The 23295-nt window shown below is 44.9% G+C and overlaps 1 protein-coding gene across 3 annotated transcripts; it reads left to right on the top strand.

Annotated features, from left to right (window-relative positions):
• The first annotated feature begins 325 nt into the window (after positions 1 to 325).
• vegfaa (vascular endothelial growth factor Aa) lies at positions 326 to 16373 on the top strand. Of its 3 annotated transcripts, XM_067238586.1 has the most exons (8): positions 326 to 729; positions 873 to 1011; positions 1919 to 1961; positions 5377 to 5573; positions 6940 to 7016; positions 7154 to 7180; positions 12457 to 12588; positions 14162 to 16373. In XM_067238586.1, the coding sequence occupies exons 2-8, from the start codon at positions 946 to 948 to the stop codon at positions 14181 to 14183; spliced, it is 564 nt and encodes a 187-aa protein (XP_067094687.1). In that variant the 5' UTR covers positions 326 to 729; positions 873 to 945; the 3' UTR covers positions 14184 to 16373. The 3 variants fall into 3 exon arrangements, with proteins under 3 accessions (XP_067094687.1, XP_067094686.1, XP_067094688.1); XM_067238585.1 differs by having other exon boundaries at positions 326 to 1011; XM_067238587.1 differs by lacking the exon at positions 12457 to 12588 and having other exon boundaries at positions 326 to 1011.
• The last annotated feature ends 6922 nt before the right edge of the window (positions 16374 to 23295 follow it).

Raw genomic sequence — 23295 nt, 5'->3', positions numbered from 1 at the left:
TACATTACTTCTTTTTTTGGCAGAACTTCGCACTATCCCTTTCTTAATGTATTTCCAACGCAGACGTCTCTATTTGAAATGATAAGTCATAAACCTTACTGTGATTCACGTTTATCCAGACTAGTGTCTACTAATTCAAGGACAGTACCTTAGGCTACTATATCTTTAGTTTTACAATAACTGTGTATGATAACTTTGGAACTCTCTAGTAACACCCCCTGGCATTCGTCCAACCAATGAGGACAACGCTCGGTCGGTCCACCGATTCATTCCCAAACCCGATAGCTCGCGCTCCTGCAACAGTATACCCGTAACACCAGCGAGGAACGGAGGTAACGGAAACAGTCTCTCTATTCCTCAGCTGAATGTTAGAAACCTCGAAGAGTAACACACGGACGCTGTGGTGAAATACAAAACGAGGGTGCGCAAGATCAGTCTGAAAGTATCTGTTGCGTTCAAAGAAGGATTGATAACGAAACCCTTTGTACCGGGCAGACACAGTGCCGCTCTCACCGTGCTGCGATCTCCGAGGCTATCGTCGGTTCCGCACGGTGAACAGCATGCGCAAAGTTCCACTAAGAAATTGAGAAAGTTCTCAGCAGCGTAGTCTCTGGTTAATGCCGATTTTGAATTATTTACCCGTTTGGGAAGGATCTAGTATAGCGAAATAACCCTGGAAACGAACTTCGGATGATCACAATTGGATGTTACATTTATGTGGGGTTTTCTGTGAGTCCTTGGATACAGTTAAAATAAAGTAATGTTAACGGAATCCTTCCAAGTCACGCATCAATGTGTGTGGACGACATGGATTTGATTTAGCTACAAACGAGATTACAAACAAGATAGCCTACTCGTTTTTGTGTTTGTAGGTAATCAGTCTACTGTGAATACCCAGAACTAAACGACAGCTGCGATTGTAAAACAACCTTTGGAATTACAACCATGAACTTTGTTGTCAGTTTGGTACACATACTTTTGGCAGCAGTTATCCACTTCTCCCCTGTAAAGGTGAGTTCTCGTGTCGAGCTTCTGTACATGTTTCATTATTGCGCTGGTTTTTCTTGACGCGCGCGCCGGTCGGGTCGCTTCTTGTGGAAACCTCAAAACTACGAGCATATTCATGTGGTTCTTACTGTGATGCGCAAAAATACAACTTTGAATACAATTACATATGTGGTGCTTAATAATTGTGAGTAACCGCTATTATTATTATTGTTGTAATATATGTGGAGGTTATTTGCTTTCCGTTTGTAATGTTAGGGAAACCTAACAACTGGAGCTCCTCGACCGAGGCTAGCTTTCGCTGGGCTGCGAGGGAAACACGAGTGTTTACAGCCAGGACTCAAAGTCAAATTGCATCATTAATGTCACTAGCACTAGGCTATAAAACCGACACACACTTAACATGTCTATTTTTACTTTCAACTTTTTTCTTTTAAAATGTTTAAAAAAATGAATATTTGTGTGTTTAAACTGTCCCAGTCACACTCCTGTTCAGGACAATCTGGAAAATCGAACAATATCATAGGCTGCTGTCATTCCCACCGGCCCATACACTGTAACTGTATTGCTAGCACTATTTGGGCTCCAACGCAATATTCCATAGCTATTGCACCAGTCCGTGCAATGTGACCGTAGGGCGCGACACCGAGGCATCTGCCGTGACTCCGCACTTGCCTGTTATAGGTGGAAAACCTTAAATGTGACATCTGTCATGAAATACGTCAGATTCACTGGAGAGTCCTGGCTTATAACACGTCATTCTATGCTTTATTTTAAAACATACGGAATTGTCATGTATTCATATCTAGACCCAGGAATAGCCTATGGTAGTTTAAGCATAACATGTGCACTGGCATTTACATATGAAACTGTTAAGTTATTGCTCTAACAGCTGTGTATGGTTATTTTACAGACGGCTCACATACCCAAGGAAGGGGAGAGGAGTAAAAATGACGGTGAGTTTACAACTTAATGTCTCGTTTGTGAATTAACGGCGTTGGCGGTTGATGCACAAGGTGTTTTAAGAGCCACCTAGCGGCCGTAGGAGGAAATGTTGTTTCTACAGCAGAGCCTCTCACTTCCTACAGTAAAAACGGATGTTTATATTTACGTGTTTATATTAAGTTATATTATCGAAGTTGCCTATGTGATTCCATTACAGAGGCCTATTATTATGGGATGGGAGCCACTTTCCATAGAGAGGAAGTCAGAGTAAATGGGCAATGCTATCAAACCTGGGAGTTTGAAGTCACCAGTGAACTGTGCTAGACTCCAACGCTGTGTGTCGGTCGAAGGCAAAGCCACAACAGGAAACAGTTGTATCATGTTGTACTTTTCCTGTCAGTAAGTCAGTTTGAAGATAGACAGAAGACTGGATCAGTGTGTCCCACAGCTAGCCTTCACCCAAGGTCGTAGCAAGCTGATGTTTGTTGGTTGGCTGCGACTCAGAGTCCTTGCTAGCTCTGACCAAGGCTGGGAGGACGGCAGGCTTGGAGGTAGGCAGGCAGACAGGCTTGGAGGCAGACAGGCTTGGAGGCAGGCAGGCAGACAGGCTGGGAGGCAGGCAGGCCAAGTCACCAAGAAGCTAGTAGAGGCTGGATGTTGGAGGCCAACACAAGAGGATAGTGGAGGCTGGGTGTTGGAGGCCACCACTAGAGGATAGTAGAGGCTGGAGGTTAGAGGCTGGGTGTTGGAGGCCAACACTAGAGGATAGTAGAGGCTGGATGTTGGAGGCCAATACTAGAGGATACTAGAGGCTGTGGGGCTTCAGCTCAGCCAGGATGTTGTTGTAGTGCTAGGCAAGCTCAGGGGTGGGCTTCCAGGGATCACAGGTCACAGGTCAACCATGGCACCGCCTGTCCTGAGGTCATGACCCCGGGTTCAGGAGACAGCCGGGGGTTCCTTGGATACAGCAGGGTAGAGCTAGGATTATTCTGAGATGTAGAGAAGTATTTTAGAATGTTTTACTGGGTTGACATGGACATAAACATGTTTATTGATATGATGATAGGGTTTACAATCACTATTACCTGTGTAATACTAAGTATAGAGGGGTTGTGGCTGTGTGGGACACCATGGGTGGTCTCTGGACTGGACAGAGTTGATTTTGTTGTTGTTCTGGAGGAACATGAGAAACTGTGTTTATCACAGTGGGGCTCTTTGTGGTGCCTGAATCCCAGGTTTGTACCTTGCTGCTCCACTTACCCGGACGGAGCCCTCATGGAACTTCTAGGCTGGACCTTTTTATCACAACAAAGGAGCAAAAGTGCTCTCTTCCTCCACCTGACAGAGCCCAGGAGGGATGGAGGACAGGTTTAGAGGGAAGGAGAGGAGGGATTTACATTTTACATTTATGCATTTAGCAGACGCTTTTATCCAAAGCGACTTCCAAGAGAGAGCTTAACAAAAGAGCTTAACAAACGAGATATCCCCAACATTGCGAGCAGCCAAAACATGAAGTATACATTGTGAAAAAACTAATAAGTGCCAAAGGGAAGAACCATAAGAACATTCAGTTAAACAAGTGACAATTAAACAACATGAAACTCAAAAAGTGCAAGAGTGTACCTGTAGAAAAACAATCAACAGTAAAATATTTCACATTGAGTACAAGAATTTAAAACCGTTACAACTAACCAACAAGAGCAACAAGTCTCTCAATACGAGTCATTGTGATCCTGGAGGAAACTAACATCAGGTCCAGCCAAGCATTCCTAAGTGCCGTTGTACTCCCGGAACAAGTGCGTCTTGAGCCTTTTCTTGAAGGTGGGGAGACAGTCAGTGTCCCTGATGGAGGTGGGGAGTTGATTCCACCATTGGGGGGCCAGACAGGAACATAGCTTGTGTTGGGACTGGGCGCTCTTGAGCGGTGGGACCACCAGATGGTTGTCAGAATAAGACCGTAGGTGGCGGGAGGGGGGTGTAAGGCTGGAGGAGAGACTTGATGTAGTCAGGTACAGTACCGTTCACCGCTCGGAAGGTCAGTACCAGAGTCTTCGAGGGATCGAGGTTTAGAGGAAGGAGAGGAGGGATGGTGGTTTAGAGGAAGGAGAGGAGGGATGGAGGTTTAGAGGAGGGATGGAGGTTTAGAGGAAGCAGAGGAGGGATGGAGGTTTAGAGGAAGGAGAGAGGGGATGCAGGTTTAGAAGAGGGATGGAGGTTTAGAGGAAGCAGAGGAGGGATGGAGGTTTAGAGGAAGGATGGAGGTTTACAGGAAGCAGAGGAGGTACGGAGGTTTAGAGGAGGGATGGAGGTTTAGAGGAAGGAGAGGAGGGATGGAGGTTTAGAGGAGGGATGGAGGTTTAGAGGAGGGATGGAGGTTTAGAGGAAGGAGAGAAGAGATGGTGGTTTAGAGGAGGGATGGAGTAGAATAGACAGAGAAGACAGGTGAGAGCTGAATAGGGAATGAGGGAAGTGGTGATTTATCCAGGACAGTTTCTCTTAGTTTGCAAGAATAGTATGCTAATCAGTATCTTCTTATTGTATTTTAATATAGCTAATGATACGCTAGGATATCTAACTGACTATGTTACTATGATGGTGATGAAGATGATGACATCAGCGGGAATGATGCTGATGATGGTGGTAATGATTATGATGAGGATGAAGATGATGGTGGCGATGAAGATGGTGGGGGTAATGATGATGAAGATGGTGATGATAGTGATGATGAAAATGATGGTGGTGATGAGGGTGATGATGATGGTGGTTGTGATGGTGGTGGTGATGATGATGGTGGTGATGATGGTGGTGATGATGATGGTGGTGGTGATGATGGTGGTGATGATGGTGGTGGTGATGATGGTGATGGTGATGATGGTTATGATAATGATGAATGTGATGATGATGACTGTGATGAAACATGGACAGGCTGACCCCACCCCTCTCCCCTGCAGTGGTGCAGTTCATAGAGTATGTGTACTTTAATATAGCTAATGATACGCTAGGATATCTAACTGACTATGTTACTATGATGGTGATGAAGATGATGACATCAGCGGGAATGATGCTGATGATGGTGGTAATGATGATGATGAGGATGAAGATGATGGTGGCGATGAAGATGGTGGGGGTAATGATGATGAAGATGATGATGGTGTTGATGATGGTGGTGATAATGATGGTGGTGATGGTGATGATGATGGTGATGAGGGTGATGATGATGGTGGTGATGATGATGGTGGTGATGGTGGTGATGATGGTGGTTGTGATGGTGATGATGAAGATGATGGTGATGAGGGTGATGATGATGGTGGTGATGGTGGTGATGATGGTGGTTGTGATGGTGATGATGGTTATGATAATGATGAATGTGATGATGATGACTGTGATGAAACATGGCCAGGCTGACCCCACCCCTCTCCCCTGCAGTGGTGCAGTTCATAGAGGTGTACAACAAGAGTGTGTGTCGGACGCGGGAGGTGCTGGTGGACATCTTCCAGGAGTACCCTGAGGAGATCGAGCACACCTTCATCCCATCCTGCGTGGCGCTGCAGCGATGCGCTGGCTGCTGCACGGACGAGGCGCTCGAGTGTGTTGCTACGGAAACACGCAACGTCACCTTGGAGGTAAGCTGCTGACTGAAGAACCAAACTCCTTCTTCTCCTTCTCTCTCTTTCTGTCTCTCTCCCACTGTCTCTCTTTTTCTTTTACCATCATTTTATCTTTGAACTCCTTTTTCTATGGAGGTCAATGTGTCTGAATTCAGCTCTGCCACACTGCACCCCACGCCTCTCTCTGTATGGCTCCCTCTCTTTCTCTGTATTTCTCTCTCTGTCTTTCTCCCCTCAGTCTTTCTCCCTCTGTCTCTCCCTCTTTCTCTCTCTTTATTTTTCTGTATTGTTCTTCCTGTCTCTCTCCCCCTCTCTCTCTCCACACCGCTCTGGCATGCTGCTATGTTGTTTACCCAGCGTGTTGTTTACTCCTGTGTTGGTGTGGTCAGAGCCCAATCCTGGACGGGCCTTGACCAGGGCTGGGAAACACACAGGAATGTAGGGCAACATCTGGCTGTGCGGTCACCGAGCGGTCAACCTGTGGTCAAACACTGGTCCTCAGGACATCAGGGCCCTCAGAGGAAGTCATGTTGAAGAGAAGGAATCAGAGTTTCATGAATGTGTTTCATGGTATCAGCAGTGACCCTTCAGCTATGGCAACATAATCTAAATTACCTGAATTAGCTCCCTTTTAGAAACAAACTATCATGAAACCAAATGATCACACAATTCGTCATTTCTTTAATTCAACCAGATATGTAGACATCAATCCCAAATGTAGGGTCTTGCCATCCGCTGTAACACAGACACTCACCCACAGCTAGGCCATGTTGGAGTCCATGAGCAATGTACTTACACACACAGGGTCAGGGTGGAGGTTAGGGTCAGGGTGGAGGTGTCCTCCATGCTGTCAGGGTGGAGGGGGTAATCAACACACATGTCTCATCCTTCATATTTGCAACCTAAATTGGGGTAGGAAGAGGGAGATGAGGGGGAGAGGAGGGAGAGAGAGAAGAGGAAGAAAGGAGGTAGAGTGGAAGGAGAAAGGAGGGAGAGAGAGAGGAGGGAGAGAGAGAGGAGAGAGAGAGAGAGAGAGAGAGAGAGGAGGGAGATAGAGAGGAGAGAGAGAGGAGGGAGAGAGAGAGAGGAGGGAGAGAGAGAGAGGAGGGAGAGAAGAGGAAGAAAGGAGGTAGAGTGGAGGGAGAAAGGAGGGAGATAGGAGCGGGAGAGAAAGAGGAGGGGGAGAGAAAGAGGAGGGAGAAAGGAGGGAGAAAGAGGAGGGGAGAGAAGGGGAAAGAATGGAGAGAGGAGGGAGAGATGAGAGAATAGGGAAAAAGGAGGGGGAGAGGAGGGAGAGTGGAGGGTAGAGGAGGGAGAGAGGAAGGAGATTCAGAAGTCTGAACTAGTCTTCAATCTGAAGGTTTCTTGTGTTCCTCCACAGGTGATCCGTGTCAGGCAGAGAGTCTCTCAGCACCAGTTCCAGATGAGTTTCACGGAACACAGAAAGTGTGAGTGCAGGTAAGACGTTCCTCCATCAATCAACCATGTTAGTTTCTGTGTTTCAGAGACATCATAGTCCATCACACTTCTGCTTCACATATAAACACAACAAAAATATGTCTTCTCACTAGGTTTGTTTCTCTTTCTCATTTTAGACCAAAGCCAGAAGTTAAAACAAAGAAGTAAGTCTCTTCGCTTGTTTGTCTTGTGGGATGAGGGAGGGACTTTTCGCCTCAGTCAAACGCTGCAAAAGCAAATCATTCTGCCCCATAACATCCAAACGTGGATGAACCTCCTCATCACCCAGCCAATCTCCAACATAGAGCTAAACCTGAAGCCTCCAGTGTTGCTGTTTCCCCAGTGCTGGATGAGAAACCCTAACCCAGCAAGCTGCAGCCTGATGAGCTCTTTGTGGACAGTTTTAGACAGACAAACATTTGTGGTCCTAATGCTAAGAAGACCTTTAAAGTTGCTGTTATGTGTTTCTGCGTCTCTATCTTTCTGTCTCTCTCACTGTCTACTCTGTACCTGTCTGTCTCTCTCACTCATTCTGTCTGTGTCTACTCTGTACCTGTCTGTCTCTCTCACTCATTCTGTCTGTGTCTACTCTGTACCTGGCTGTCTCTCTGCCTAGGAGAGCATATTGTTCTAGGAGGCTGAGAGGAGGGGACAAGAAGCCTCTTTCTACTTTGAGAGATGTTCAGTATGTCTATATATATGCTGGATCTATAATATTATATAAAAAATATACTGAATCTATAATGTTATATTATATATATATATATACCTGCAGCTCATCTCTCAGCCGTGAGAGAGGGAGATGGGTAGGGATGGAGGGAGGAAATGGAGGGAGGGAGAGGCCTTAACGGTGCGTGTCCAATACAGCGACGCAAATCGCTTTGTGTCGCTTGCCTTCCTACAGTGCACCATGCTCGGGGGCGTGTCAGACTGGTGAATGCAGAGTTGTAGTTCTGTAAGGTTACTGTTGTAGTTTGTATAATGTCATGGTCAAGTGTGGAGAGTTGGGTTTACATACTCATAATATTGATAAAAATATAACTTTTACACACAGGAAGCAAAAATCCGATACGCTGGCTAGATGTAGCATGATGTTATCTACTGTACACACTAGTTCTGGCTCTTTTTTGCTGTATTTTATTCAGAGTGAAAGACTAAATGTTACAGTATGCGACCGGACGCCACTAACGGTACTAATGATAATCTCAAAATATCAATCAAAATACAACTGGTGTACACATGATGCAAGAAATACAATACGCTGGCTAGATGTAGCATGAACTGCCGCCTGCGCTCCCAGCTGCTCCAGCCTGACCCCCCACCACACTTCCATCTAATCATAGTAACAGGTGTCATTACGGTAACCAGCAGTTTAAATTGTGGATAAGCCTGGAGGCAAACAGGCTGGGGGGATAGGGACTGGGAGAGGCAGGGGAGACTGTAAGTGTGTGTGTGTGTGTGCATACATGTGTGTATATGAAAATGTAAATTTTTGTTGGTGTGTATGTGTATGTCATTACGGTGTTTCCCACAGAATTGGATTATATTTGTGGTGGTAGGCAGGGGCGGAGCCAGACATTGTACACAGAGTGCGCTCGCAAATTTCTTTAGCATCAATTTGAGCACTAAATCGTTTTTTTGGTTATTAGTTCTTTATGTAATATGAACATTACGTTGGACTCATATTAATTGAATGTATCAGTTTTACATTTATGCATTTAGCAGACCCTTTTATCCAAAGCGACTTCCAAGAGAGAGCTTTACAAAAGAGCATATGTCACTGATAATAACAACGAGATTGTTGTTATGCCCCAAACATTGCGGGTAGCCAAGCATACATTGTGAAAAACAAATATGTCCCAAAGGGAATAACCATAAGAGCATTTAGTTAAACAAGTTACAATTAAACAACATTAACCTCAAAAGTGCAAGGGTGTACCTGTGGAAAAAAGCAAGCAACAAAAATATATTGCACAGCAAGTACAATAGTTATAAGTCAGTTACAACTAACCAAGAGCAACAAGTCTCTCAATAAGAGTCATTGTGATCCTGGAGGAAACATCAGGTCCAGCAAATCATTCCTAAGTAGCGTTGTACTCCCGGATCAAGTGCATCTTTAGCCTTTTCTTGAAGTTAGGGAGACAGTGTCTCAACTTTGGACACATTTTGACAAATTTGTGCAGATAATTATGATACTAAGGCCCAATCACAATGTCCCCCCTAAACCTGAACCCCATACTTGACGTCACCTCATAAGCGATTGAGTGCGAGTGGGCTCAAATTGCTATAAATTGGAATGCGACAGCACTTTGCTGCATTTTTGGGGGGCTTCCAGGCTTCCCCTGGTAACCCTCGTGTTTCAAGTCACAACGCTGTGAATTGTGGTCAGTTCTCTTAGTCCTCATTTTTGTGCAGACTTTGGCTAACCAAAAGGGTGCATAAAAGGCTCAAATTATTTGATGTTTGAACACAGCCAGGAAGAAGAAATAATTAAATCAGGGACAGTACAGGTACATGCATGTTCTCAATGACCCCCACACACACATGCACTCAGACCAGTGTTGCCACAGTTACTTTGAAAAAGTAATCTGATTACTGATTACTGAATACTCCTTTAAAAAGTAACTTAGTTACTTTACAGATTACTTGATTTTAAAAGTAATCTTAAAGTTAGATTACAAGTTACTTTATTAGTTACATTCAGCAGCTGCCGACAACACCCCCGCCGCCTCAGCATAAAAATGACAACCGGTTTTGCCAACACTCACAGTGCATTTTTAACAGTAATGTACACAACAACAATGTACAATGTATCTCCAATGTACAATTTATGACATTTTAAGTTGAACTTAACTATTTCCTGAAAAAATACATGTTGGTTTTGCACCGAAGTCCAGCTTTTGTTGTTTGGGTGGCGGGGGACCTCCGGCTCTCTGCTTCGTACCACCTTGTGGAATTTGCTCTGTAAATTTGACAGTGCAGTGCTGCAACTCCAAATTTGACGTCTTGTTTTTGTAGCTTAATAGCACTTTGTCGCCACCAGTACAGAGTGTACAACGAACCTTGATATTTCCATCTTTAGCTGACAAATACTCGAAATAGTGATTGTATTTCCAACTCAAAAATGCGCATCTCTCTCTCCTCCCCCATTGTTGTTTGTGTCGCTTCGTGGTAGGTCTATGTATATACACGTGATTTGACCCTCATGCTGAAAACGTGACTAAATTGTCGCATAAGCTAGGCCTACATGACTTGACTCCCAGAGACGCAACAAGAAATCAAATATATATTTTACTATTAATGACAAAATAGTAACGCACAGTGACTTGGACAAGTAACTTTAATCTGATTACTGGTTTGGAAATAGTAACGCGTTAGATTACTCGTTACTGAAAAAAGTGGTCAGATTAGAGTAATGCGTTACTAAGTAGCGCGTTACCGGCATCACTGACTCAGACACACACATACACGCTCTCACACACACATCCATGCACTCACACATACACACACCCACACACACATCCATGCACTCACACATACACACACCCACACACACATCCATGCACTCACACATACACATACACACACCCACACACACATCCATGCACTCACACATACACGCTCTCACACACACATCCATGCACTCACACATACACACACCCACACACACATCCATGCACTCACACATACACACACCCACACACACATCCATGCACTCACACATACACACACCCACACACACATCCATGCACTCACACCTACACACACACATACACACAGGTGCCATGGATGCCCCCTCCAGTGAAGACCCCAGATTAGAAACAGGATGTCCCTTCCAGAAGGTCTAACTGCTATTGACCCGCTCTGCTGGAGAGTCTGGGCATCCTCTCCTTTCCTGTACTCTTCTCCTCTCTCCTATCTCCTCTCTCTTCTCCTCTCTCTCCTCATTCTCTCTCTTCTCCTCTCCTCATTCTCTCTCATCTCTCCTCTCCTGTACTCTCCTCCTCTCCCTCTCTCCTCTTTTCCTCTCCTGAAGGGCTGTTATTCCATGTTCTGTTTCGGCTCCAGACTGCTGTTTGAAAACAGCAGCTATCAGTGGCACTGGGCCGTGAGCTCAGCGTAGATAAGGGTGTTTTCATACATGGTGGTGAAGTCTCTCTCAGGGAGACACACTGGGCTTGTAGAAAAGGAAACAGTCTTCCTTCGGAGACAAACAGCAGCATATCTGGTGCTTTGGTCCTGCGTCTCGTTCTTGTCTCATACTCTGCTGTCTCACACACTCAGCCTCGATAGACACCATATCTCCAAGCACCAGCATCAATCTTGACTGTAAATAACGCTGGAACAATGAATGAGATTCCGTTCCTCTGAGACATGTCCACACTATATAAAGCCCCTGTCAGAGGTGTGGTCGTCACAACATCCCATGCACTCAACATGGGGGTAAGTGGGCATGGAAACAGGGCGAGCGAATGTATGGGCAGGATTGGGAAGAGAAGGGACAAAGGATTGATGCTGTTTATATTTAAACTGGGATCTGTAGTTGACAGCTCTGTTGAAAGTGCTCCTGCTAGCTCGGCTATACCTGCGTGTGTGTGTGTTTGCGTGTCTCTCTGTGTGTGTGCATGTGTGTGTGTGTGTCTCAATGTGTCTCAATGGCGATGTTCATTCGTGTGCTCTCCTCCTTCACCACACCTCACATGCTTGGCTTGTCATCTGACAGGGAGGGGATGTCTGTCTCCTTGCCATGTGGTTCCATACACTTAACAAAGACACATCCAGCTCCCCCTCTAAAACCTGCCTCTAAACATACCTCCCCCTTTAAAACCTGCCTCTAAACATACCTCCGCCTTTAGAACCTGCCTCTAAACATACCTCCCCCTTTAAAACATGCCTCTAAACATACCTCCCCCTTTAAAACATGCCTCTAAACATACCTCCCCCTTTAAACCTGCCTTAAAACATACCTCCCCCTATATAACCTGCCTCTAAACATACCTCACCTTTAAAACCTTCCTCTAAACATACCTCACCTTTAAAACCTGCCTCTAAACATACCTCCCCCTTTAAAACCTGACTCTAAACATACCACCCTCTTTAAAACCTGCCTCTAAACATACCTCACCTTTAAAACCTGCCTCTAAACATACCTCCCCCTATAAAAAAACATATGCAACCATTAACAAATATTTCTCCAGTTAGTCTTAGTGTTGTTCTGAACCAGTCTTTGCTAACATTGTGAGGAAGGGGAGGATTGGTGTGACTTTGTTAGGAAGGCACTTCTGTCCCAACTGTCGGGGAGGCGGTAGGGAGGAGGGGGTGGGAGGGCGGGAAGATGATTTACAGGTGATGGTGCATGAGTGTCTGTGTCACACCCCTTTCAGCAGTAAACGCTCTGTAGCTTAGATCTCTTTCTCTCCTCTTTTTGCTTCCCTTGCAGCCACTGTGAGCCTTGCTCAGAGAGAAGAAAACGCTTGTTTGCACAGGACCCTCTCACCTGTAAATGTTCCTGCAAATTCACACAGTTAGACTGCAAGTCCAGACAACTTGAATTAAACCAAAGAACTTGCAGGTTTGTTTACAATGTTTACAAAGATAAACATGGTGCCTCTCCTCTCATCCCTCCATTCATCAACCGTCTCTCTATGTTGCTTGAGTGTTGTTTCCTGCAGAGAAATGCATGCTTCTCCCTTGCTTATAGTGGTGCTGTGACGTGTGCATGGTGTGCTGAGGAACCGTCTACCTACTGTATGGAACATCATGTGGAGGGCTGTGAGGGTGGGAGAGGGCTGGGGAGGGATGGGAGGGTGAGGGATGGATGAGGGAGGGCTGGGGATAGATGGGGGAGGGCTGGGGAGAATGAGGGATGGATGGATAGATGAGTGAGGGATGGCTGAAGAGAGTGAGGGATGGATGGATAGATGGGTGAGGGATGGCTGGGGAGAGTGAGGGATGGCTGAAGAGAGTGAGGGATGGATGGATAGATTGGTGAGGGATGGCTGGGGAGAGTGAGGGATGGCTGGAGAGAGTGAGGGATGGATGGATAGATGGGTGAGGGATGGCTGGGGAGAGTGAGGGATGGATGGGGGAGGGCTCGGCAGAGTGAGGGATGGATGGGGAAGGGCTGGGGATAGATGGAGGAGGGCTGGGGAGAGTGAGGGATGTCTGGGGGAGGGCCGGGGATAGATGGAGGAGGGCTGGGGAGAGTGAGGGAGGGCTGGGGATAGATGGAGGAGGGCTGGGGAGAGTGAGGGATTGATGGGGGAGGGCGTGGCGCCTGCACCGACTGCCTCATCGTCTGACTACTCAGATGTCCTCGGAAGAATAATCCCCATTACTTACGTATATGGAAATAAAACCTATTACCATTAGTGCAAACAATGGCTGTGACGTGTGCATGGTGTGCTGAGGAACCGTCTACCTACTGTATGGAACATCATGTGGAGGGCTGTGAGGGTGGGAGAGGGCTGGGGAGGGATGGGAGGGTGAGGGATGGATGAGGGAGGGCTGGGGATAGATGGGGGAGGGCTGGGGAGAATGAGGGATGGCTGGGGAGAGTGAGAGATGGATGGGGGAGGGCTGGGGAGAGTGAGGTATGGATGGGGGAGGGCTGGGGAGAGTGAGGGATGGATGGGGGAGGGCTCGGCAGAGTGAGGGATGGATGGGGGAGGGCTGGGGATAGATGGAGGAGGGCTGGGGAGAGTGAGGGATGGCTGGGGGAGGGCTGGGGATAGATGGAGGAGGGCTGGGGAGAGTGAGGGATTGATGGGGGAGGGCGTGGCACCTGCACTGACTGCCTCATCGTCTGACTACTCAGATGTCCTCGGAAGAATAATCCCCATTACTTATATGGAAATAAAACCTATTACCATTAGTGCAAACAATGGCTGTACTCAGTCAGCAGCCAGTGAGGATCCTGAATGTGCCTCTCGTGAAACTCTAACCAGGTTTTCTGTCCATGACCTCCCATGACCCCACCCAGGTGACCTTTGAACTCTGCGGCCCCCCACTCACTCAGTGCTGGATTTAGAGAGCCACACACAGGGGGGGTAGGATGTCACATGTTTTCAGTTGGTCACGGGAGGGGAGTTGCTGCCTGATTGGTGGCTGGTGTACTAACCTGCCATCCCTCATGTCCTCCTCAGATGTGACAAACCCAGGAGATGAGAGGAGCAGACAGAGATGAGGAGGAGTTGGAGAGGGACACTCACGTGAAGGAATCATTTCTTGGCACAGCACTTTGTAACCTGAGGACGCATTCCCTTCAAGGACAGGAGGAGAGAAGTGAGACAGAATCATGAGCAGGAGAGACTTCACCACCCTGTACAATTCTAAGATGATTAATATATATATATGTATACTTATTCTAAAAAGTACGATGACAATGAGTATTTGCTGCTATGAAACGGATGGTTAAATGGTGAATGAATGCGCCAGAGGCATGTGGAGGGGTGTGTTTCTGTGCCAGTTGCTTTGGGCCCATGGTTTGGGTTTGGAACCAAGAGATTTTGTCAAAATCATTAATATTTTATGTAATACTTCACTGGATGTTGGTCTGCTATGGATGTAAATACCTAAAATGCTTTCTGTACAAAAAAGTGAACTTGTGACCACACCTTCACTTAGGGGTGCAATTTAACATTACTCACATGAGCCGTCCAAGAAGAAGAGGAGGAGGCATGGGCCGGTATTAGATTTTGACGGTATGATAACCTTGAGAATGTATTGAGATTACAGCTTTTTTTTTTACACAATATTTTAGTTTTAAGCAACATATAAAGTTGTTTGAACAGCAGTAAACATGTCAAGTTGAATAGTTCAATTCTTACTTGTTTTATTTTTACTAAAAAGAACAATACATTATACTGTTTTAATTGAACTTATACACAGACGGTGGAAGGCTTAAACAAAAGTATATACATGAAACCAGCTAAATGTAGGCCGAAATGTTTGTACCAAATCACAGAAATGTAGTAGCAGGGCTCTCAGGTTTTATCAAAAGTTTGGCGTGAGATTACCATACCATGTTTCTTATTGTCTGGTTTTTAACTCTGTATAACTTGAGACAACTATCAACTCTGCGCTTCTCAGCGTGAGAAATGGTTGAAATGTGTGAGTCTAACAGCAAATGCGTGAGATTGTAGAGACATGTAGTAGGCCAATTCAGCTCTTCAGCAGAAACATATTTTTCTATGGCTCTGGTGTAACGTAAGCTAACGTGAAACTAGCTGACGCTAGCTAGTTAATTAGCCGTGTTATGTGCCTCAATCGGTAGCATGCCAATAATACTGTTCAAAGTTTATTTCACCAGTGCTAAACATGCCAACTCTCTTAACTTGTTGCAACCGGAGGGTTACTATATCCGCTGAGTAAAACCTGAGGGATTCCTGCACTTTCCGTCTTTGACGAGACATTTAAAAAAAAAACGCAGCAATGGTATAACAGAAAATTAGAGGGGTATTGAAACCGTGACTTTTTCAAACCGTGATATACCTTGACACCGGTAACCGGCCCATGCCTAAAGAGGAGTAGAGGAGTGGACGGGGGTGGAAGAGGAAGTGGAGGGCTGCTGGAAGTGGACAAAAAGACTAACATCTAGTAAGATTTAGTATGAGAATTCTTTTGAAGGGATATTTAAAGAACATGACAGCAGTGTTTAACGAAATGCTGTTGAAAAATCAAGATAATTTAATGTGTTTGTGTGTTGCACATCTGTGACAGGTCATCAAGAAGATGATCTGTAAATAATCACATAATATCCCATTGAGTAGAATACTTCCTCTTGTGTAGAATGTTTGAATATGTGTTTTGTGTATTTTATTTATATTTATATGCAATGTTATGGTGGATGTTAAATCTATCTGCATTTTCACTGCTGTGTCTGGACATGGACACATAGAATAAGACGACTTTTTTTGTACAAAAAAAGAAAAGAAATGAACGATACTTTGACATTCCTGAATAATACATCTGGGGGAGGGTCCTCCCAGCGTCAACACATGAAATTATGAGGCGGTTGTTGTCGTTCTGGACTCAAGTCAGGATATGTTGTTGATGCACAGAGACATGGTAGAGGCTGAGACTGTGGATCTCGACTGAGCTACGGGAACCTACAGAACCGCAACACTACCCACGAGAACGATGCCCTCTGGTGAAGATAAACATTCTATTTGTATTTAATTGTCTGCTGTTTTTTTATCTATCCTGTACAGCCACATTTTAGTGTTTGTTCACATTAATATATTTATTGGTACTGTAAATGAGACATTTGACTATATTAATAACATTTCTTTTATGTAACTACTAAAACTTATTTATTTTTTAAATATATTGTTTTTTATTAAACCAAAAAATAATTTTGGTTTGGAGGACTATCTTTTTAGCACTATGATGTAATTTACATCATCAGCTACATTCACCCTAACATTCCCCACAACATGATATATCTCCTACGGATGATTAATACAGGACAAAGTGAAGCTGTTACACAGGATATCTATAGGATGCAGTATATGTATAGGATACAGGACATAAGTATGATACAGGATATCTATAGGATACAGGATATATACAGGATGCAGTATATGTATAGCATACAGGAGATATACAGGATATCTATAGGATGCAGGATATATATAGGATGCAGGATATCTATAGGATACAGGATATCTATTGGATGCAGTATATGTATAGGATACAGTATATATATAGGATGCAGTATATGTAAATGATACAGGATATAAGTATGATACAGGATATCTATAGGATACGGGATATATACAGGATGCAGTATATGTATAGCGTACAGGATATATTTATGATATAGGATATACGTTTGATACAGGAAATATACAGGATATGTATAGAATACAGAATATATATATGATACAGGATATGTATAGCATACAGGATATATACAGGATAGATACAGGGTGCAGTATATGTATAGCATACAGGATATATACAGAATATATATATATATATATATATATATATATATATATATATATATAGACAGTATATTCTGTATATATATTCAACAACTTTTTAGTTTTTTTCCAAGCCAGTTTTTGCTTCACAGCCAAAACGTCCAAAAAACACTGCATATAAAAGGGTTATGTAATGACAAAGCGTATGTGATTGTGTCACACACAAGCTTTCACCACAAAAGAGGGTAATTTCCTTGTGAATTTGTGGAGATCACCAATTCATTTTAAAAACTGCATCAGGTTTTTCCAGTAGAATATGTGACGCTGATTTACAAGGAAAGAGATTAAGCACACAGTGTCTTTTGGTTTGTAAGCCGTTGTTCAGGACATAGCATGTTTCCAGGCAGATAAGGATCTGGTTACTGTTGTCTACAAGATCTTGATGCAGGAAGTTTTCAGTTAAACAGCTACCCTCACAGTCCTAATCCTAACCCTAGGGGACTAGGTCTGGACTAGGTCAGGTGACTACATTCTGGACTAGGTCAGGGGACTAGGTCAGGACCAGGGCTGGACTAGATCAGGTGACTATGTCTGAATTAGGTCTGGACTAGATCATGGGACTAGGTCTGGACTAGGTCAGGGGACTAGGTCAGGACCAGGGCTGGACTAGATCAGGTGACTATGTCTGAATTAGGTCTGGACTAGATCATGGGACTAGGTCTGGACTAGTTCTGGATATGATCTGTACTAGGTATGGACTAGGTCTAGATATGATCTGTACTAGGTCTGGACTAAGTCAGGTGACTACATCTGGACTAGGTCAGGGGACTAGGTCAGGACCAGGGCTGGATTAGATCAGGTGACTAAATCTGAATTAGGTCTGGACTAGATCATGGGACTAGGTCTGGACTAGTTCTGGATATGATCTGTACTAGGTCCAGGGACTAGGTCCAGGGACTAGGTCCAGGGACTAGGTCCAGGGACTAGGTCCAGGGACTAGGTCCAGGGACTAGGTCTGGAGTGGTGGAATGGACCGGTGTTCATGGGAATGTGTTGGACAAGGAGCAGGACAGAAGCACTCATTGGGACCATGGACACCACAATGGACAAGAGTTACAATGGAGACACTGCTGTCCTGCTTTCAGAACTGGAGCTGTGACCTTTAGCAGAGGACCAGGACCATGGACACTGGTCCTCTGCTAGCCACAGCTAGCCACAGGTTAGCCACAGCTAACCCTAACCAACCAGGCTCAATCACTTGTACATTGCCGAATGATCTCTTGAACAGGACATGAAACACCTTAACCTCTACCATCAGAGGCCTTGTGGAGCTCAGAGGCCTTGTGGAGCTCTATTCCCTCAGGAATGCAGCAAATGATTTCATGTGTGATCAGGGAGGAATGTGTGAGTAGGGCCAGCCCTGACCTCGTGCTAACAAGGACTTATGCTGCTGGACTTTCAACCACTTCTTTGGCCGCAATATGCTACTTTCATTAACCTTAACCCTTAATGACAGGAACCTTGACTTCAATGTATGTGTGCGTGTGTGTGTGTTTGCGGTGTGTCTGGGAGGTGTGTTTGTGTACTGCTTTCTTGAGTCCTGTTGTGAGATGTGAACACCAGACAGACATGCAGGATAGTGGGAAAACAGGTACTGTGGCTTTAGGAGTTCACATGCTGTCACAAGAGCAATGTGTCTGAGATCAGGTAGACCTGGCTTGCTTCCGGCAGTGGAAACTATTTTACTACACACAGTACTTGATACACACTCCATTACACCTGTAAACTCTGGGATTTTCTCAGACGCTACAGGCAATGTCCCCTCTATAGGCCGATATATGCTTCTGCGTTTTTCGAAAAACGGACACATGGGAACGCCCTCGTCTATGTGGAACGCCCTCTACGAGCTCTCCGTCAGCCCTCGGAGAGCTCGACGTGCACCTCCTGAATTTTCTAACTATCAGTTGTAATTTCGGAGAGCGACGGAGAGCTACGGAGACCCCCTTGGCTGTGATTGGTCAGTATTAAGAACCGCTTGCGTCAGGGGCAAGGGCGGGGTTGCCGTGATAAACAGGACGAACAAAATCCTTTGACCGCCATTGCTGTAAGTTTTCACAATTCATATTTCAGCTAAACAGTACATGTAAATCAGCATCTGAATTAAAATGTGACGAGAAATGGTCAGTGTAGTCGCTGAAAATGTGCGTATGTTATTGATGAAACGGCTAATTTGTATATTTGCTCCGACTTCTCGATAACCTAGGTAAATAAACCCTCCACAAAAAAACGTTGCGCCACCTACTCTTCTGGCGGTGAATTGTTTTCAGCACCCACAGCCTACGGAGAACCATAAACGAAGTCTATCCGTCCGTATCCGTGCGCCCGCCCATCCGTAAACGGAGACACGGAAGTATATTTCGGCCTTTAGTTGCGCGCATGAACGTCCGCGCAGACCAGTTGAAGGACCCGCACACTAAATTTTTCAGACTACGCACAAAATAAAATCAGTATTTTTTTATTCTTATTTTAGAAGAACTAGTAATGTTCAGTTGATCGGCCAAGTGCGGCGATGCACACTTCATATGTTTCAATGTTTCTCTACTCAGCCAATTACAATACAATTACAATAATAATGTTACATTTGAACAATCTATCTAACGTCCATTTCACGCTCAGCTCAAGCTTTGACTAGAAATGCAGCAATGGCTAAAGGAACATCAGGAACGTTACCTTTACAGTCGGCCCAAAAAAGGGCAATTTTACATTTAAACACGAATGGCTTTGATGAAATCGTTCAAAGGGACACAAGCGATGGTCCAGGTGGCTGGTGAAGCTTTCTGATATATTTAGCTACAAAGAAGCTAGCGGGGTTCTGCAAACTTGCTCAGAGGCGAAAACAAAAAGCGAGTTTACCACCGGGAAAACTTGGGCCGAGTGGAAACTGTATTATTTAAAACATCACTTGACACAATAATTTAATTCTGATGCTGTGCAGATTGACATATAATTATATGAGATTATTGCTGTAATTATTATCATGATATTAATGTTGTCCATATCACCCATCCCCTACATTATAGCTAAGGCCGTTCTATATAGCCTGCTGATCGGTTGCAGCATTGAACGGGTCATTAATTGCTCACAGTACTGAGGTTTGCTCACAGTAATGAGGCTTGCGTTCAGACAGGTTTCTATTTGCTCAATGTGGATTTTTTTTTGAGGGAACATTGGCTACAGGGGAACATTATGCCTGTGTGTGTATGCATGTGAGTGTGTGTGTGTGTGTGTGTGTGGAAAGAAAGAGAGACCAAATCATGGGTTAACACCCGCTGTCTGCTCATCTTTCACCATCAGTCATATCAGGCTTGAAATGTCTCTCACTGCCAGTTGATATCTGCCACAGCCCCCAGGATAAGTCCCCCCCCCCACACACACACAAACATAAACACACACACGCAGGTTAAGGTAAATGAAGAGTGAATGTAACTTTGTGTGTGTAAGTGCGTATGTGTGTGTGCTTGTCTGTGTGGGCCTCTGTGTGTGTGTGCCTCTGTGTGTGTGGGTGTGTATGTGTGTGTGAGTCTTAGGCCAGAGAAAGGGTGAAGTATTCAAACAGTTTTTTCCATTCCCTACGGTGTGTGTGATGTAACCTGTCGCTGGATTGCCTGACTAATTATTTAAGTGGAAAGTCACAGGTTGGGCAATTGCTGTGCTGGGGCCTTGGCAGTCTGGAAGCTTGTCCCTCAGTCCAGCAGCAGACACCCAACACACCAACAGCCCTCTGTGTCTCTAGTGTGACAGCGCAGGGATGGGGGGGGGGGGGGCTGGGATGGAAGGGGGGGTTTTCAAGGAGGGGGGGTTGACCAGTGCACTAGGCTGGAGATGCACGATAGGCGAGGGTGAGTTGTGTGAGTGTTGGATAGGTGAAGGTGAATTGTGTGAGTGTTGGATAGGTGAAGAATAGACTCACACAAACCTTGTAAGATATACTTGCACATGCACACACATGCACACACACACATGCACACATAAACACACACACACACAGTTAAAGGAGCCCTCTTTCATTTACAGACATGAACTTGGGTTGTGCCTTGTTTGGTTTGATTACTAGACTACCAGGGAGTCAGATAGCTGAGCGGTTAGGGAATGGGGCTACTAATCAGAAGGTTGCCGGTTTGATTCCAGGCTGTGGAAAATGACGTTGTGTCCTAGGGCAAGGAACTTCACCCTACTTGCCTCGGGGGAATGTTCCTGTACTTACTGTAAGTCGCTCTGGATAAGAGCGTGTGTATGTGTTGGATAGGTGTGTGAATGAGCGATTTTCCACTGAATAAATGTCAGATTGGCATTTATTTAGTGTAAAATCGCTCAGTACCATCTGCTAACTGAAAATATGCCCCCGAAATTATGTTTTGGGGGGCATAGTTTCAGTTAGCAGATGGTACTGTTTGATTTGCGATTCCATCTTCTAATGCCGGTAACGTCGTAGAATAATCTTCAAAGGCGGTTCTTTATTAATGAATGAATGCAATGAGTAGGCTAAATGCCTGAAAATATCACGAGAAGGGAAAAACATAAAAGGACGTTTAAGTCATAGAGATTAGGTCAATCTTTACACCGGTCTGCCAAATTTATTAGTTTTGATTCAACGATGAGGCTGCCTCTTGCAGGGGAAATGAGAAGACATCTATTTCATTCTACACTTCACTCGTATTTTGAGTTGTAAATGAGCAGCAAAAAAAAATCTTTTAAATCTATGTAATTTTTAGAAATAATAAGTATGCATTTTTATATAAAATATACAGAAATATCAGTTGTAAAAATGTCATTAAAAAACGGACCCCTTTGCAACCGACGCAAGCAAGCACAACCTACAATTTCCCCAGAAATTGTACCCTCTCTAGTATGTGTTTAATCTTTGTAAGATTTTTCAGGAGTTTTAATGGGAGTGAGCGGTGACCGTGAACAGGTGTGTGTTTCTCTCACAAATGGGGTTAAAGACCAGGCCATACCATCCAGGCAACAGATGTGTATATCTCCTGTCTGGGCAACAACACACACCACACACACTTCAACGGCAGCAGGTTGTGTTCCTGCAAGGCGCTCTCTGCCTTATCTTAGGAATGTGGACGGTGGTTCCTGGAACAGCAGAGCCCCGGCTGGTCAGATGACATCACTGTCCCGTCACCTGGGCTGTCCCACACGCCAGACATGTGGGTTCACATGAATCACGTCAAGGTGGGGGGGACATATTGTCCTCTTCTCCTCCCCTCCTCTCCTCCTGTCCTCTCCTCCTGTCCTCTCCTTTCCCCTACTCTCCTCTTCTCCTGTCTCCCTTACTCTCCTCCTGTCCTCCTATCCTCATCTCCTCCCCTGTCCTCCCTCCTCTCCTCTTCTCCTCCCCTCCTGTCCTGTTCTCCTCTTCTCCTCCCCTCCTCCCCTCTTCTCTCCCTCTCTCTCTCTCTTTCTCTCTTTATCATGGGTCCCCCAGAGTAAAATGAGCATCAAAAGTGACTCCCTCTCTCTGACAGACACGTTGGGGTGAGCTTTCCTCCTGCCAGATGTGAAGGTGTCAGGCTGTAAACAAGTGACGCGGCCTGAGCCCAGCAGAGCAGTTGCATAACGGGATAAGGGTCAAGGAGAACGAGAGGTGGAGAGAGAGAGATAAAGAGGGAGAGAGAGAAAGGGGGAGAGAGAGGCAGAGAAAGCTAGTGGAAAACAGAGGAAAGATCTATCAGGTTTATGTCAGATGGAACAAGTTTAAAAAGAGGTTCTGTAGAGGGTTATGGTTTACCTCTCTGGGACTGATAACCAATTTGCTGAAGCGTGGCATTGACTTAAGTGTAACAATGTCTTGATAACAACAAACATCAGAAAAGTTCAGGCCTGATTTAAGTTTTTATGTTTTAAGTTAAGTTTTTATTAGGATTTATTGCAATTCGTATGAACGTGTAAGGCTTCCTCCGCCATGATAACACTCGCCCGAAACCGCCTCCAACTCGCACGAAACTTGGCCGAGAGACTTGATGACAATCGGCCACTGACAGCAGTGGAGATGAGAGCGCGCTTAAAAAACAGTTAGAGAGCAGGAATCTGTCTAAATATAAAATTATTGGTCACAAATCATTGGTCACATTTCTAAATATTAAAGGTGTTCGCCTACACACGATTCTGTATAAATACATCCGATTATACCGATGCAAAAATGTTAGAAACGATGCATCGCGATTTCATCCCACATTGTATCCGGTGCACACTTTTTGTCCATCACAGCTTTTATGCCGATGCGAACCGGTGAATCTTACCATCCTTAGTTTATAATGTGAACGTACGTTTTTTTTACAGAG

The sequence above is a fragment of the Osmerus mordax genome, chromosome 6 (assembly GCF_038355195.1).
Source record: "Osmerus mordax isolate fOsmMor3 chromosome 6, fOsmMor3.pri, whole genome shotgun sequence".
In the NCBI taxonomy this organism is placed as follows: Eukaryota; Metazoa; Chordata; class Actinopteri; order Osmeriformes; family Osmeridae; genus Osmerus; species Osmerus mordax.
The sequence above is the reverse complement of the archived record's forward strand: the minus strand, read 5'-3'. Positions and strand labels throughout refer to the sequence as shown.